This window comes from Gadus morhua, chromosome 6, assembly GCF_902167405.1.
Source record: "Gadus morhua chromosome 6, gadMor3.0, whole genome shotgun sequence".
NCBI classification, from domain to species: Eukaryota; Metazoa; Chordata; class Actinopteri; order Gadiformes; family Gadidae; genus Gadus; species Gadus morhua.
Genome location: NC_044053.1, coordinates 1,741,607 through 1,759,498, shown reverse-complemented (window position 1 = coordinate 1,759,498; position 17,892 = coordinate 1,741,607). Strand labels below are relative to the sequence as shown.

The window sequence follows — 17,892 nt, the reverse complement described above, 5'->3', positions numbered from 1 at the left end:
CTGCCTTTGGCAAAAAGTTAGACCCATTGGGCGGACTCCAGGTCCTTCCTGTCATTGGTTCTGTAGCGTGTTCTAACTGACACCAAAGGCCAATCTGAGCCCTGATCCAGACCTTCAGCCCCGCCCAGCTCCTCCTCTTCCTCATCCTGGGTGTGATGCCGTTGCTACAGAAATAGTACAGTCTTGGTGTCAGGCAAAGTGGGGTTCAGGGAGGGGCTTGCAGAGCAGCAGGTTGAGCTGGGAGGCGTCCTTCAGGCAAGCCTGCCATTGGTTGAAGCTGTGAGCCACGACACCATCTGGAAGCTGTTTTCTGTGTTTGGTATACTGCTGCCCACCTACACACACACACACACACACACACACACACACACACACACACACACACACACACACACACACACACACACACACACACACACACACACACACACACACACACACACACACACACAGGTAGGGAGGAGTGAGTGAGTGGGTGATTAAAGTTACATCATGTGCTACCTACCTGTTGTTTCTCTATTTTGACGGATCAGTTCTCCTTGGACCATGACCATCAGCAGAGCTTTGAGGACTGTCGGCTCAGGGTTGGCCCTCCTCAGCCAGTAGCGGGTCACAGCCACTGGGAGGCGCAGGTGAGCCGGAACTCCCTCCAGCGTCTCTTCCTCCACGCCCAGCGTCTCCAGACACACCTGCAGCCTCACAGCCGGGTCTGCCTGGGAAGTGGGAACATACCACGTGTCAATCTAACGGATAACTCAACACACAGATTGTAGATTGCTTTGCATTCGATGGCTCCCTCTACAGGTTAAACACCGCCGTCATTGCCTGACAGTGCTACCTGATGCCCTGCTGATTGAAACAGAATTTAATGGGATAGGGAGCCTGCTAGTCTAGACGGTTCTACCCGTCTGTCTTGCAGGGAAGCCATTAGCCTTTCCCATAATGAAAAAACTCAAAGCCTTGTTTGAAGATGTGTTCAGGGGGTTTGTTTCTCCTTTGAAGGGCCGCTGTCTCTTATCCCTGAATCTGTTTTGATATCATTGTTGTTGTTGTTGTTAATATTTATTAAACCATGGTAGTTCTCCAAACCTTCTCTTTGACCCAGTTCTTGAGGGGTCAAGTTTGATGTTGTTGGTGGCCGAGCCTCCGTCCATCACCACGTACGGTTTGATTCCGAGGTCTGACAGATTCTTGAAAAAAGCCTGGACCTCCGCCTGGAAGGCCAGGTACTCCCCGCCGGGGTTCTGGTCGGCCATCTTGTAGAGGAGGTGGACCAAGCTACTGCCGTCCACCACTAGCTTGCTTTCCCTGAAGCGGACGTCCTGGTAGATATGTCTGTAGTCCTCCAGCAGCGAGCACAATCCCTTCACCCCCATGGTGTGAAGGCCCGTCAGAACTAGCAGCAGGGCTGCTGTCTCTTATCCCTGTATCTGTTTTGATATCATTGTTGTTCTAGTCAATGTTTATTACACCATGGTCAAATTAAACCAAGTACTCAGAAGTTAACTGCATCAGTTAAAGTGAGGAGTTGGAATGAACCCTGTGTTGATAGAACACGAAAGATAGTAGTTGACTATATGGGGGTATTCATCCCTAACCCTAATTAAGATATCTTCATGAATGTCTCGTTTTTGCCTTTGCCCTAGCCCTGCACGTTTGTTGGTTTGGAGCTGACAAGGCCTATGCTGGCTGCCTGATGTCCATCTTTAATGACTCTCTTCTCCATTTATTTTCTCTATATTGTCCATCTATTATCCTATTTGTTAACTGGCTAAAGGAGACGGCAGACTTACCTGGGGCAGAGTGGCCAGTCTCAGCTGCTGAGCGGCTCCTTGGACCAACGGTTGTACCAGCATGGCCATCCTCACCATCGTCCACACCTCCGTCTAAGCTTCCCAATGGTGTGTTCTTTGTTTGTGTTTCATTAAGATCCCCTCACATGTTTTTTTGTCATTGTAATCTTTGATTAGTCAGATTGCTCCTGCCGGTTTGAGCCGACCGTTTGGTTCTCCTCCCTGCGTCGGTGGGGAGGAGTACATCTGTACTCCTTTCTCTGAGCGATTGGAGCCTCCTCATGCAGCTCAGGAAACCGTGGTGGAGACTTTAGGACAACACGGAGGAAAGAGCGGACAAGCTGCTGACATGGTCTGACTTTATTGATTTATATCATGAATTGCTGTAAATAAGTGAATAGTAAAAACAATATGTATATATATATACACATACACACATACATAAATATATATATAAATATATATATATACAGTGGTAGGCATAACTTTAGTCACCCATGCTAAAGTTGACTAAAAAGTGAAATTGATCTTAATGCCTTTATTATACCATTGATGAAAAATGCTACCTTTAAGGACACCAATTTGCTTTGTGAATGAATAATCTATCATAAATAAATAAATGTTCTCCCTTAAAATACAGGGTGCATAAGTATAAACACCCCTATTTTAAATTAAAATAGAGGCAGGGCAGATTTTATTTTTTAAAAGCCAATTCCTTCGGAGATCCAGGATACTATGCATCCTGATTAAGTTCCCTCAGCCTTTGGAATTAAAATAGCCCCACATCATCAAATACCTTTCATTATACCTACACATTGGCATGGTTTTATTTCAGTTAGCCTATTAGCTGGTTTGATTTGCACTGAGAAATCATCAGGCTTATTAACAGCTGTATCCAAATGAAAATACACTGTATGCTCAGAATAAGTTAATAATTTAACATGTATAGTTTAATAGCCTACCTGAAAGGCCTAATACAGTTCCCAAAAAGCTTGTTATATGTCTAAATTGGGTTCTGCATACCTATAATACCTGTATTCCTATACAGACGCTTCACAAAAAGACTTTTGTTCAATTCTATCTGACTTCTGCTAATTTAAGAGAGGACTTTGACACACATGGCAGCAGAAAAAGTTCCTGCTGAGTTTCAGTGAATTATACTTACCCCTCTTATATTAGCTCCAAATTATCTGCCCCCAATCAACTTTATGAGCATTTAAAATGGCTTCACTAAAAAACAAGAAACACTGATGATAAGAACATGACAGATCTTATTGTAAGCCTACATGACCCATAGATTGTAAAGATATGATTGCATAAATACTGTAAGCTAACAGAATAAGAACTGGCTCATTCCTTGCCATCAGGAAACTAAATTGAGAAGTATTTTTTTAAACATTCCCTAGTCATCAGGACCAGAATGGAGAAGAATCAGTCTTTACAAACCTCACCGTTATTCAGACAACCTTGAGTATATTCAGAATAAAGATTGAGATAGGAAACTCAAAAGCATGAAACACAGATATCATCAGAAATGTTACAATCAGAAATGGAAACTATAAAGAACAGGACTCAACCAATAAGTCTGTGAGAGACAACAGACATGATGAGGTCAGTGTTCCCTTATCTCGTCATCACTGGAGGAGGAAGAGGAGTCGCTGCTCGAGTTTGGTTCAGTGAACGACCTCGCTGTAGACGATCTCATGTTCCGGTCCAGGGGCTGACCTGTCACCCAGAAGCAGACCAGCAAACCTCAGATTCCCTTCATCATTTCACTAGTAGGCTTTAAGTGCCACTGAGCTAGTGAACCAGTTAAGCTGTTTCTGTTCAAAACATCTTAGTATGTCTACTTTGATCTCAACATAGTCTTCTATGCCATTCTTTCAGTTAGCTACTCAAATAATAAACTTATTTTGAAAAACAGATTTAAATCGATACGTTTTTGCGTGTGTGTGTGTGTGTGTGTGTGTGTGTGTGTGTGTGTGTGTGTGTGTGTGTGTGTGTGTGTGAATGTGTGAGTGTGTGTGTGTGTGTGTGTGTGTGTGTGTGTGTGTGTGTGTGTGTGTGTGTGTGTGTGTGTGTGTGTGTGTGAATGTGTGAGTGTGTGTGTGTGTGTGTGTGTGTGTGTGTGTGTTTGTGTGTGTGTGTGTCAGTGTGTGTGTGTGTGTGTGTGTGTGTGTGTGTGTGTGTTTGTGTGTGTGTGTGTCAGTGTGTGTGTGTGTGTGTGTGTGTGTGTGTGTGTGTGTGTGTGTGTGTGTGTGTGTGTGTGTGTGTTTGTTGATGTGCAGAGTTTCGTTTGGGAGGCGGTTTATGTTGCTGGTTGCATCCTATCTCTTAAGCTAAGATCTGTCCTCGATTAAAAAAAGCTGATGTGGGTCATAACCATGGGGATAACACCTCTCCCTCCTTCCTAGAACTCAAAACAACTCATATCATGATTTATTTAATTCTCATAGTTTTCAAACTTGAGCTAGACAGGGTCTTTGAAAATACTTTAGCACCAACACACTAAATGCTCTTTGGCAGATTTGATTCAACCAAGTCATGTTTTTAAATGCTATTGTACCGGAGGTAAAGCCAGGGGAGACGATGGTTTGATCACCCGGACAGTTATTGTCCGTTATGCTTTAGAAACGTTTCATTGGGAATGTTTAAATTGAGTAACTGTTGGGACTGGTTTCATCATTGAACAAGTACTGATCGGTTTCACCGATTAAAGATAACATCATTGCGTCATTTTAGTGATGAACAATTACATCGCTACCCTCTTCTTCATCATCATAAGGTTGCATCGTAACAGGAGATGGTTACCTCAAGGAATTGCGTTTGAAGTGGACGTTTGAATAGCTGACTTCCTCTGAAGCTCCCACCGCTTCCTGTTTACAGTGCACCTCCGAGACAGACAGACAGGTGGTCAGACACACTCACACAAACACGTGCGTCCATCCATTAACCCAGCCAGACACACACACACACACACACACACACACACACACACACACACACACACACACACACACACACACACACACACACACACACACACACACACACGGTCACGATGCGGAAGCGGTACTTTGCAGCGTCCCGTTTCACCGTCTTGATGATCTTTACGGTGCAGTTCCTGACGAGGTCCCCCAGGTACAGGAACCTGCTGTTGGCCCGGAGGTTGCTGCTGTCGTACACGTTTGGCGTGAAGCCTTGAAAGATCAGGTGATAGGGGCACCAGACCACCCGCTCCACCCGGAGCCCCGCGGGGTGGGTGAAGCTGCAGGGGATGGTGGCGGTGGAGCCCTCCACCACGCAGAAGGAGTCAGGGTACTCCACGTGCCAGTCAGGGTCCGCCCCCAGCGGCCCTGGAGGAAGCAGACAGTCGGGGTCACAACAGGGAGCCCGGTTCTAAGGGAGGGTCTCACATGAGGTCATGCTCTCTCCAAGTTGAGCTTTTCACCGTCATGGTGAGAATGAGAGCGACTGGTTGATAGTAAAGACGCTCTGAGAAGGTCATTACGTTGATATTGTAATATGTTTGGTTTTATATCATATTATATTATATAGGGTTAGGGCAACCACGCATTTGTTAACAGTTCTTCAATAAATAATTGCGTAAAGCTGTCGTTGTTGTTGTTGTTTGATGTAGACCTGCTGTTGAAGTTTCACAATAATGCGAATTTAGCGCAAATCCTTCTCATTTAGTTACGTGTTAAATTCGGCATAAGCCTCAGCCCCTGGCTTTTTATTTTATTTGTTGTTATTATTATTTTATTTTTTTTGCGGGTCAAATTTGGAGGGTCGGGCGGGCCGCTTCAGAATCCCCCACGGGTCGGGCGGGGCGGTTTGGAAAATGTCTTGGGTCGGGTTGGGGCGGGTGTTAAAAAAACGCCCTCTCGCGCATCACCAGTACCTACCATGTATATAACACATTGAACACAAGAAATTGAAGAAATTCCATTAATGCCCATGTACTTTCACCATACATACTATCTAAAAAATAAAAGGGTCTGCAGGAAAATATAAATACAGTACGCAAAAATTGAGTTAACACGTTTCTGAATGCTCTTCAGCTTCAGATGGATGCCGTAAGAGGGGTCTCTGGTCGTAATCAGTCGCAAGTCCGTCCCTGACCAATCAGCATTCATTAGCAGAATGCTAGCGTGTATGGCCAACAACGGCCCAAACTGTAAGAAATCGAAAGGACATAAGTACTCACTCATTTGACTTTTGAACCATAATCTATATTGAACTTGCGGAATCTACAATAAAATTTGCGATATTTCAACGACAAGCAGGTGAAAGAGGCATAATTAGCCGTCTAGTCCCATAGACTCCCATTCAATCTGGACTCGCCCGCGATCACCCCCAGTGGATGTCTCATGGAACTACAACCAAAATCGGTACAATGGGGTGTATAGGAAGTGCCCAGGCTCTTCGTAGACGGGCTCTGGTCAGACCCATTGGGCAGACTCCAGTCAGGCAGAATGAGTAGGGCCAAGCTCCTCCTAAAGATGGCCGCCAACCTCCACCTAAAGATGGCCGCCACTCTCCTCATAAAGATGGCCGCCACACTCCACCTAATGATGGCCGACCCACTCCAAATAAAGATGGCCGACCCACTCCACCTAGGTGGCTTTTACCGGGCTGCTCAAGACACATGACAATGGGATGACAATGGGTAATGATGTTGAAACCGGTTTATTGCGGATGTTGAAGTCCATGACACATGAAGATGGAGATCCATGCTGCCAGGTGATCTCCTGAGTGTGTGTGGTGACGGCTGGTTTAACCTGTGAGCATTGACTAGCCAACGCACAACAGGTGTGCAGCCCCACCAGCCCCAGAGTCTCTCAGTCTGACTCAGGCCAGGTGAGGCTGCTGAGACCAGCCGTCAGCCACAGTTCACAGGGACGTCAACGGAATTTACTCCAATATGGCGAAATAATTATTCTAAAATACAATCATCTTTAACACATTCATTAAAAGGAAAAATTATTTTTTAATCTGAAAAAAAAAAGTGTACAAATATGTTAATTTAATCAACTTCAATTTCGACAAACAGTTTTTTTAGATACGTTTGGTTTTGTTTGAAAACCATTTAGCGAAGACAACCCCAGCCAGGAGGAGAAGGAGAACCGCCAACACCACGCCCTTCACCACGGCAACCTTCAGGTGGACGGACCTGTGGAATCCTGGAGAACACCACAAGGGATTCATCCATGGATGGAGCGGTCATTAGGTTAGACTATCATAGAATATAACAGATAACGTTAGACTATCAAAGACTATGTCAGATAATGTCATTAATGTGATTATCCTAATCATAGACTACCAGTATATACCATGACATACCGTTAGACTATACTAGACTATATAACATTAGACAATGTTAGTCTTTAGTAGACTCTATAACATTAGATCATTTTAGACTGTAGTAGACTATATGAGATTATTTTAGACTATACCAAACTACAATAGATTAGTTAATGTTCAACTATATCAGATAACGTCTGACTATAATAGATTATATTAGTTAAGATAATGTTAGACATAATAGACTTTAATAAAATAAATAACGTCGGACTATAATAGACTATATAACATAATGTCAGACTATAAGAGACTATATTACATTAGATAATGTCGGACTATAATAGACTATATAACATTAGATGAGGGACCACCCTCATGACATTAGTGAACACAGAGGGGCTCATCTTCATCTTCCACCACGACCAGACACCAAGGCGCAGAGGTGTTCCGCCCACTGGAGTCCAGAGAGCAGGTGTAATTCCCTGCGTCGTCATTGGACAGACCGCTGAGGTGGAGGGCGGGGCCTGTCTCTGATAGGGCGTGGCCATTTCTGTACCAGTGGACGTCCAATTGGTGGAAGGAGCAGGCTGAGGTACAGGTGAGTGTGACCTGACCGCCCTCTTTCACCACATGGTCAGTGACGGAGCTTCTGACCTTCACAACCTCTCCATCTGTTGAAGACACAGTGAGACGGACGTTCTTTACAACTGGACAGATTGACAGCATATACCCTTCATTTGAGTATATTTACCACCTCAGTTTGTACATACAAGGAGTCCTACAATCTGTTGTATGGGCCAACCTCCCAGGCTCTTCCTGATCAAGCTCTTTGTGATCGAGTCCCTCTGATCCAAAGTGTCTTCCAGGACATCCAGAAACATCTCATGAGGAGCAGGTGGGTGAGGACATCTTGCTCAAGGTTGACTACAGGAAGCTACTAATCCCTCCCCAATGGGAACCAAGTCAAGTCTCTTCCTATAGTCCTATTATAATGGGACAGTAGTAGAAGGAACACTGACTAGTAACAGCATGAGGAGTTACACAGACTAGTAACAGTAACAGACGCAACACTGACTAGTAACAGCACGAGAAGTTACACTAACTAGTCACAGTACCAGAACTAACACTTACCAGTGACGTTGACTACGACTCCTTTCCGTCCGGCCCAGTTATCGTAGTTGGTCTCGAAGCGGAAGAGGTACGTTGCAGCGTCCTGTTTCACCGTCTTGATGATCTTTAAGGTGCAGTTCCCGACGAGGTCCTCCAGGTACTGGAACCTGCTGTCGGCCCGGACGTTGCTGTCGTACACGTTGGGCGTGGACGTGATGTCATTGCAGAACACCTGATTGGTGCACCAGACCACCCGCTCCACCCGGTGCCCCGCGGGGTGGGTGAAGCTGCAGGGGATGGTGGCGGTGGAGCCCTCCACCACGCAGAAGGAGTCAGGGTACTCCACGTGCCAGTCAGGGTCCGCCCCCAGCGGCCCTGGAGGAAGCAGACAGTCGGGGTCACAACAGGGAGCCCGGTTCTAAGGGAGGGTCTCACATGAGGTCATGCTCTCTCCAAGTTGAGCTTTTCACCGTCATGGTGAGAATGAGAGCGACTGGTTGATGGTAAAGACGCTCTGAGAAGGTCAGGGTGGGACGTTGATATTGGAATGTGTTTGGTTTTATATCATATCATATTTGATATCATATCATAAAGAATAATAAATTACATGTATATATAAATTCACACTTTATGTATCAAGTTTTTTTTCTTTTATGTTATAAAAGCTCTTGGGGTGAGGCCCATTAAGAAAACAATGCATTATTATTATCACCAATATTATTATTATTATTATGATAACAAATGGAACGATAAACTGATCAAAGTGTCCTTCTTTGTCTGCGTCTAGTGGTAGAGTGGAGGTCGCATTAGACTCTAATAAGAGCTCTAGGTTGAGCCAAAAGGCCAGCTGGATCCAGGTTGTGTACGGACACGTTCCAGGTAGTAAACAGAAGAAGCATTACAGCTTACCAGCTAGCAGCAGAAGCACAGAGAGGGTCCATGGATTCATCTTCATCTGCTCCGTAGCTTCCTCTCAGTGTCTGGTTATTAACGCCACTTGGACAGGGGGAGGGCTGATTGGCTGATTGTGAAAGGCTACAGTAAATGTCCTCACATGTAGCTTCCTCCTTTTAGATATTCTCTGCAATAGCCAATAACCTCCCTTCACAATGCTTCAAACACCATATATAGCTTCCATTCTCCCTCTCTAATTGACATGACATCCAATCAGCAGTTCAGTTAATATTGACCCAGTAGAGCGTCCCCATAGTCCCATTATCAACGTGTTTTATAGAAGTAGTCCCTTTGCTTTGGATTGATCTACAGCTTGGACCAAATCGTAAAAAACATAATTTGAAGTAGAGTTTGACTTTCTATTATTCTATTGATTAACCGTTATGCCTTCATTTTGATCCGGGATAACTTCATAAACAGGAGTATTGTCAAATTTATAGACTAGAAGTTAGGGATGCACGATGGGCCACAATATACGAGGCCAACATCGGTCACAGGTGGAGTATCTCCAGTGTATATGGATTATTGATCAGCCGTTATTAGTCAACATGACAGGGTTAGGTGAACACAGACCTGGTTTAAAGCATAACAACTGAGCAGAAATAGCTGCAACTTAATGTCTTCATGATAGTTGTATCTCAGTGACCCCCAGATATTACCTCTCAACAAAGTGTGTGAATTGAAACGCAGACCTATAAACAAGATATTTTGGACGTTAGTTTACGAGATGTTCTCTGAAGACAGGGAATTATGAGTGTTGGTGAGCGGCTGAGCTTATCTCACACTATCTCTCGCTCTCCGCCTGAGTTCATGGGTTGGCCAATGGGCAGAGAGGGGCGGGACTTCTGGTGAAAAGGAACAGTGAATCTGCTCAGTTATATTTATGCCTTGTGGTTTGTGTCTTCGTTGGTTGATTCTCTGGTTCTCAGGTCTCTTGATTCTTTGATCCTTTTTCTGTTTCCAAATATTGTGATAGAAACAGAGTTAAGGTATGGTGGGCAATTTTGAGCAACAAGAAAGAGAGAAGCTACATTTTGAAATGATCCAATCAAAATAAAACATCCCTCCCTTCAGATAACTTCCTCAAACCAAGGGACTAGCTCACTGCCTTTGGCAAAAAGTTAGACCCATTGGTCGGACTCCAGGTCCTTCCTGTCATTGGTTCTGTAGCGTGTTCCAACCGACACCCCAGGCCAGGGATGGGCAACTGGCGGCCCGCGGGCCGCATAAGTCGCCACTACAACTACTACAACTGCTTGTTGGGTTTGAGTTCATTGAGTTGTTGCACTTAATGTTGGGCCACTGTTTTTCAGTTTTTTGACTTCACTGAATGATGATGTATGTGAGCCCTTTGCACTGATAAAAATACTGACCATTCATGTGGCTGTTTGAGCATGGAAAACATGAAATGAATGTATGTTGGTTCAATTAACATACCGTACATAGGTTATGATTCTGGATGATTTTTTAGGTAGTGGCCATCCCCAAAATGCACCAGAATACAGGAAATCATATCTACCAAATTCAAAATTGGGTAGCTTCTCTCAGATCACGTTTAGTTGAAGTGTGCAGTCATGTGGCCCTCCGATGGTCATGATGAAAAATGTGGCCCTCTTTATCATGAAAGTTGCCCATCCCTGCCCTAGGCCAATCTGAGCCCTGATCCAGACCTTCAGCCCCGCCCAGCTCCTCCTCTTCCTCATCCTGGGTGTGATGCCGTTGCTACAGAAACAGTACAGTCTTGGTGTCAGGCGAAGTGGGGTTCAGGGAGGGGCTTGCAGAGCAGCAGGTTGAGCTGGGAGGCGTCCTTCAGGGAGGCCTGCCATTGGTTGAAGCTGTGAGCCACGACACCATCTGGAAGCTGTTTTCTGTGTTTGGTTAACTTCTGCTCGCCTACACCTACGCCTGTGCACACACACACACACACACACACACACACACACACACACACACACACACACACACACACACACACACACACACACACACACACACACACACACACACACACACACACACACGTAGGGAGGAGTGAGTGAGTGGGTATTAAAGTTACATCATGTGCTACCTACCTGTTGTCCCTCCTGTCTGTCGGTTCAGTTCTCTTTGGACCATGACCATCAGCAGAGCTTTGAGGAGCGTCGGCTCAGGGCTGGCCCTCCTCAGCCAGTAGCGGGTCACAGCCACTGGGAGGCGCAGGTGAGCCGGAACTCCCTCCAGCGTCTCTTCCTCCACGCCCAGCGTTTCCAGACACATCCGCAGCCTCACAGCGGGGTCTGCCTGGGAAGTGGGAACATACCTCGTGTCAATCTCACGGATAACTCAACACACAGATTGTAGATTGCTTTGCATTCGATGGCTCCCTCTACAGGTTAAACACCGCTGTCATTGCCTGACAGTGCTACCTGATGCCCTGCTAATTGAACGTTGACAGGACACACCTGTCCTCTGCTTATTGAAACAGAATTGATTGGGTGTTTAGGGAGCCTGCTAGTCTGGTTCTACCAGTCTGTCTTGCAGGGAAGCCATTAGCCTTTCCCATGATGAAAAAATTCAACGCCGGGTTTGAAGATGTGTTCAGGGGGTTTGTTTCTCCTTTGAAGGGCTGCTGTCTCTTATCCCTGAATCTGTTTTGATATCATTGTTGTTGTTCTTGTCAATATTTATTAAACCATGGTAGTACTCCAAACCTTCTCTTTGACCCAGTTCTTGAGGGGTCCAGTTTGATGTTGTTGGTGGCCGAGCCTCCGTCCATCACCACGTACGGTTTGATTCCACGGTCTGACAGATTCTTGAAAAAAGCCTGGTAGATATGTCTGTAGTCCTCCAGCAGCGAGCACAAACCCTTCACCTCCATGGTGTGAAGGCCCGTCAGAGCTAGCAGCAGGGCTGCTGTCTCTTATCCCTGTATCTGTTTTGATATCATTGTTGCTGTTCTAGTCAATATTTATTAAACCATGGTAAAATTAAACCAAGTACTCAGAAGTTAACTGCAACAGTTAAAGTGAGGAGTTGGAATGAACCCTGTGTTGATAGAACACGAAAGATAGTAGTTGACAATATGGGGGTATTCATCCCTAACCCTAATTAAGATATCGTCATGAGTGTCTCGGTTTAGCCTAGCCCTAGCCCTGCACGTTTTTCGGTTTGGAGCTGACTAGGCCTATGCTGGCCGCCTGATGTCCATCTTTTATACCTCTCTCCTCCATTTATTATCCCTATTTTGTCCATCTATTATCCTATTTGTTAACTGGCTAAAGGAGACGTTAGAATTACCTGGGGCAGAGTGGCCAGTGTCAGCTGCTGAGCGGCTCCTTGGACCAACGGTTGTACCTCCAGTTCGACCCGGTCCACTTCCCTCATCGCGCCTTGCCCCAGGCCCAGCAGCAGCCCGTACAGCACCTGCCGGATGGGCTGCGAGGTGAGGTTGGTCACTCTGTAGGTCACTGAGCTCCGCCTGGATCCCCACGATCATCCTCCTATCGACCAGCACGTTGAACACGTCACCGCTCACCTCTCCTCTGGCCAGGGGCGCGCGGACCCAGTCGGGGACGCAGCTCAACAACTCAGCAGGCAGCGGGGGAACGGTTCCCTCGCTGAAGAACCCCCGCAGAGAGGAGCTGGGGAGCTCGTGCCTCAGCATGGCCGTCTGCACCTCCGTCTGCACCTCCGTCTGCACCTCCGTCTGTGCCTGTTGACTCGTGTCGGGTATGAGATCCATCGCTGCTGTCAAGGTGTCTTCTGCCCTCTGGTCTGTCCTGGCTCCCAGCCAACTCAGGAGGCCCTCCAGGTGGGCAGCCCTTATCCTCTTCCTAGGGCGGTCCACTGGAAGCAATTAGTCCCAGTTAATTTTGAGGTTAGTGTAGTCGTTCCCGGCCAGTGAGGCGAAGACGGGCAGCAGCTGACGGTCGAAGAAGAAGGTGCAGAAGCTGGACGTGGTGTATCGCTTGCAGGGGATGCCACGACTCGTCTCCACCGTGTGCCACCGGGAGTGATCCAGTGGTAGAACCCCCTCTGGAAGGTCGTAGATGTAGAAGTCAGTGTCTGTGGACAGCACCGGGCAGCACCACTCTCTGGCCAGGGCAGCCAGCTGGCCGTCGGCCTCTCCGAAGCACCTGACCAGCGGTACCTCCATGTCGCTCAGCGTCTGTTCGAACACTTCCATAATCAAGGGGGGATAGATGCCCATCTTTCTGCCCTTCAGAAGGGCAGTGGTCTTATGGTGGAAGGTTTTTCGATGGTCCATCCTGGGGTTGCGTTTGATGTCGATCACCACGTATGGTTTGATTTGACAGTTGTCCTGAGTTTTGAAAAAAGCCTGGATCAGTGCCTGGGAGGCCAGGTACTCCCCGTCGTTGTTCTGGTCCAGGGTGGCCATTCTGTAGAGGAGGTGGCCCAAGTTTTTGCCGTCCACCACTAGCTTGCTGTCCCTGAAGTGGATGTCCTGGTAGATCTGTCTGTTTCCTTCCAGCAGCGAGCACAAGCCTTGTATCCCCATAGTGACTGATGGGTCAAGCTCTTACTTCACCTGTCAATAATACATTAAGAGCGGGACCAACCTTCATCTTATTGAAATGACTTGGCTCAAGGACCTCAACTGATAGATGGGCAACAGTTTTAATGCTACCCCCCTTGAAAGGTCAATAAGTCCTCAATAGGAAACACTGAAACCTGTCCCCTCTTTCTTTACTCTCACTTCCCTTCTCTCATCGTCTCCTCATCCCTTCCTTCCTCAATCTTTAAAGCACAGACATGGCACTGTTCCTTTTTAAATATCAAAATGATATTCTATAATTTTCAAAATTTTCGCCGTGGTTCTGGTCCAGGATGAACATTTCATAGAGGAGGTGGGACAGGTTTTTGCTGTCCACTACGAGCTTGCTGTCCCTGAAGGGGACGTCCTGGTAGATCTGTCTGTAGTCCTCCAGCAGCGAGCACAAACCCTTCACCCCCATGGTGTGAAGGTCCGTCAGAACTAGACCTCTTATAGGGCAAGTTATAGATCTATGGTGACTGGACCTACCCAAAGAGGATCCCAGCTCCTTTACACACACACACACACACACACACACACACACACACACACACACACACACACACACACACACACACACACACACACACACACACACACACACACACACACACACACACACACACACACACACACACGCAAACACCTTCACTGGGAGTGGCTCCTTACTCTCTACAGGTTTCACTTTCCTGACATCAACAGGATATTAATCCACTGTAATGTCCTGGTGTGCATAGTGTATTGATGTTATACTATCAGTATATAGGAGGCATATATTTGTATATGAATTGAGTCTTGTCTGTCAGACTACTTTTTGATTAGGCTATGAGAGATTTCCGAAAAAGTGTAAATAGTGCGTGGTACCTGATCAACTTGCTCCAGGAGCCCCGCTGTAGTCGGGTAGGACAGAGGGCTGCTCTAGTGCTGCACCCTGTATCACAGCCCGGCACTTATAATACATGCAATTAGTATTGCACTTTGTAGCATTAGAATCCCAAAGTGCACTTGTTGCCTTAAGGGCTGATTATTCTCCCAGGTTCACTCAACGCGAGGGGGATGCGGACCCCTTACGTCCTTGTGGACCCTCCCTGCGTCCACCGCGTGGGCCGGACGTGCGCCTCCCAAATATACAAACCTTCTGTCGAGGCGACGCAGCAGCAAGGGCTGTGATTGGTCCGCTCGCTAAAACCAAACGCAGAACCACAAAGGTTCACGACAGCGTCGAAGCGTCTGCGTGGTCATTGCGCTGGGTGAACGTGGAACCTTAATCAGCTCCTCACTGAATACATTTAGAGCAGGAGCAACACTCATCTTATCAAAGTGACTTGGCTCAAGGACCTCCACTGATAGATGGGGAGCTGTTTTTAATGCCATCCCTTCTTGAAGGTCAATAAGTCCTTCCTAGGGAACACTGAAACCTGTCCCCTCTTTCTGTACTCTCACTTTCCCTTCTCTCCGTCTCCTCATCCCTCCTTTACTCAATCTTTAGAGCTGATGAAAGTAGAAGACATGGCACGGTTCCTTTTAAAATATCAAAATGATATTCTATAATTCTCAAATAAGAATCATTTCCTTAATTCTTCAGAGTTCATTCTAATTATACCTGTGTCTCCTTTAACACTACAGCTGTGGTCAGGATATGGTCTCCATGGTTACAGGTCCAGGGGTGCATGGTGGTGTAGGGGCCCTCCTGTGTTTGAGGACGATGCACAGGGATGGTGGGAATAGCAGCTGCTCTCAGCCTAGTCTCGCCCTTTCTGGTCTCCACTAACCGGTCTGCCTCAAAATGTCCTGCAGAGTGACTTCACTTTAGTTATTCTTAATGAATCGAACATTAAGCTTCCCAATGGTGTGTTCTTTGTTTGTGTTTCATTAAGATCCCCTCACATGTTTTTTGTCATTGTAATCTTTGATTAGTCAGATTGCTCCTGCCGGTTTGAGCCAACCGTTTGGTTCTCCTCCCTGCGTCGGTGGGGAGGAGTACATCTGTACTCCTTTCTCTGAGCGATTGGAGCCTCCTCATGCAGCTCAGGAAACCGTGGTGGAGACTTTAGGACAACACGGAGGAAAGAGCGAACAAGCTGCTGACAGGTTCTGAGTTTATTGATTTATATCATGAATTGCTGTAAATAAGTGCATAGTAAAAACGATATATATATATGTATATATATATATATATATATATATATATATATATACATATGATATACAGTGGTAGGCATAACTTTAGGCACCCATGCTAAAGTTGACTAAAAAGAGGAATAAAAAAGTAATCTCTTAGAAATTGATCTTAATGCCTTAATTATTCCATTGATGAAAAATCCAACCTTTAAGGACACCAATTTGCTTTGTGAATGAATAATGTAGGGTATCGTAAATAAATAAACGTTCTCCCTTAAAATGCAGGGTGCATAAGTATAGTCACCCCTATTGTAATTTCCCAAAGAGGCAGGCAGATTTTATTTTTTAAAAGCCAATTATTTCATGGATCCAGGATACTATGCATCCTGACTAAGTTCCCTCAGGCTTTGGAATTAAAATAGCCCCACATCATCAAATACCTTTCACTATACCTAGAGATTGGCATGGTTTTATTTCAGTTAGCCGATTAGCTGGTTTGATTTGCATTGAGAAATCATTAGGCTTATTAACAGCTGTATCCAAATGAAAATACACTGTATGCTCAGAATAAGGTAATAATTAAACTTGTATAGTTTAATAGCCGACTTGAAAGGTTTAATACAGTTCCTAAAAAGCTTATTCTATGTTTAAATTGGGTTATGCATACCTATAATGCCTGTATTCTTATACAGATGCTTCACAAAATGACTTTCATTCAACTCTATGTGACTTCTGCTATCTTTCAGAGCAGAGAGGACAACGCCACACATGGCAGCAGACAAAGTTCCTGCTGAGTTTCAGTGAATTCTACTTCCACCTTCTTATATTAGCTCCACAGTGGGGAGGGTGATTATCTGCCCCCCATTAATTTTATCAGTATTTAAAATGGCTTCACCTTAACAAAGCAACCACTGATGATAAGAACATGACAGATCTTATTGTAAGCCTACATCACCCATAGACTATAAAGATATGATTGTATAGTTACTGTAAGCTAACAGAAGAAGAATTGGCTCATGAAAGATTGAGCCGCCTTGCCATCAAAAAAACAAATTGAGAAGTATTTTTTTTATACGTAGCCTAGTCATCAGGACCAGAATGGAGGAGAACCAGTCTTTACAAACCTCGCCGTTATTCAGACAACCTCGAGTATATTCAGAATAAACAACATACAATAAAGAAAGAAAACTCAAATGCATAAAACACAGTAATCATCAGAAATGTTACAATCAGAAATAGAAACTGAAAAGAACAAGACTCAACCAATAAGTCTGTGACAGACAACAGACATGATGACGTTAGTGTTCCCTTATCTCGTCATCACTGGAGGAGGAAGAGGAGTTGCTGCTTGAGTTTGGTTCAGCCAACGACCTCGCTGTAGACGATCTCATGTTCCGGTCCAGGGGCTGACCTGTCACCCAGAAGCAGACCAGCAAGCCTCAGATTCCCTTCATCATTTCCCTAGTAGGCTTTAAGTGCCACTGAGCTAGTGAACCAGTGAAACAGTTATTTTTAAGCATCTTAGTATGTTGTCTACTTTGATTTCAACATAGTATTCCATGCCATTCTGCCAGTTACTCAAATAATAAATTATAGTGAAAATCAGATTTAAAACCCTAAGTTTTTGCGAGTCTACGCCAAACAGTTTGTTAAAAATCCACTCTACTCTGAACTCCAGTTCAGGTGCTCTTGAATATCAGGGTTAAGGTGTGTGTGTGTGTGTGTGTGTGTGTGTGTGTGTGTGTGTGTGTGTGTGTGTGTGTGTGTGTGTGTGTGTGTGTGTGTGTGTGTGTGTGTGTGTGTGTGTGTGTGTGTGTGTGTGTGTGTGTGTGTGTGTGTGTGTGTGTGTGTGGAGCTTTTGGGTCTAACAGCCCACCCAGTGGACTGTAGCAAACGTTGCTCATCTATCCAGTGTACATCTAGGTGGACACGCCCACTTGTGATGTCACAAGGGGCATATTTTCACGACTGCTAACGGCTAATCACACTCACACCTATAGTGGCATGTCATTAAACGTCCACTTTAACATTAGAGTGGACATTTTTCGGAGAATTCCGTTCTGTTCCGTTTGG

At 45.5% G+C, this 17,892-nt stretch overlaps 3 protein-coding genes across 6 annotated transcripts in view; all 3 read right to left on the bottom strand.

The window, feature by feature from the left end:
• Positions 1-527: 527 nt before the first annotated feature.
• LOC115545536 (protein asteroid homolog 1-like) lies at positions 528-14,252 on the bottom strand. 2 transcript variants are annotated; one of them, XM_030358827.1, is made up of 2 exons: positions 12,441-14,252; positions 528-713 (listed from the first exon to the last, which is right to left on the bottom strand). In XM_030358827.1, exon 1 carries the CDS (start codon positions 13,660-13,662, stop codon positions 13,000-13,002), a length of 663 nt encoding a protein of 220 aa, XP_030214687.1. In that variant the 5' UTR covers positions 13,663-14,252; the 3' UTR covers positions 528-713; positions 12,441-12,999. The 2 variants fall into 2 exon arrangements, with proteins under 2 accessions (XP_030214687.1, XP_030214686.1); XM_030358826.1 differs by lacking the exon at positions 528-713 and adding an exon at positions 10,718-11,444.
• Positions 6,661-9,359, bottom strand: LOC115545531 (sialoadhesin-like). The gene is made up of 4 exons (XM_030358816.1): positions 9,120-9,359; positions 8,232-8,585; positions 7,505-7,771; positions 6,661-6,979 (listed from the first exon to the last, which is right to left on the bottom strand). Exons 1-4 carry the CDS (start codon positions 9,163-9,165, stop codon positions 6,855-6,857), a joined length of 792 nt encoding a protein of 263 aa, XP_030214676.1. The 5' UTR covers positions 9,166-9,359; the 3' UTR covers positions 6,661-6,854.
• A 1,528-nt stretch (positions 14,253-15,780) lies between the features above and the next one.
• LOC115545521 (B-cell receptor CD22-like) overlaps positions 15,781-17,892 on the bottom strand; it is a 34,268-nt gene continuing 32,156 nt past the window's right edge. For all 3 annotated transcript variants that reach the window (XM_030358798.1, XM_030358800.1, XM_030358801.1), the window contains one exon: positions 15,781-17,230. In XM_030358798.1, coding sequence (XP_030214658.1) covers positions 17,179-17,230 — 52 coding nt within the window. In that variant the 3' untranslated portion in view covers positions 15,781-17,178. The remainder of the gene's footprint in view (positions 17,231-17,892) is intronic.

Bases quoted from the DNA above. Each gene is read 5' to 3' on its own strand.
- LOC115545531 (XM_030358816.1), bottom strand. From the start codon at position 9,165: ATGAAGATGAATCCATGGACCCTCTCTGTGCTTCTGCTGCTAGCTG. The intron at 7,772-8,231 runs GTAAGTGTTAGT...TGTCTTCAACAG, and splicing joins AGTCGTAGTCAACGTCACTG to ATGGAGAGGTTGTGAAGGTC. The intron at 6,980-7,504 runs ATGAGCCCCTCT...GGTGTTCTCCAG, and splicing joins GGTCGTGGTGGAAGATGAAG to GATTCCACAGGTCCGTCCAC.
- LOC115545536 (XM_030358827.1), bottom strand. From the start codon at position 13,662: ATGGGGATACAAGGCTTGTGCTCGCTGCTGGAAGGAAACAGACAGATC.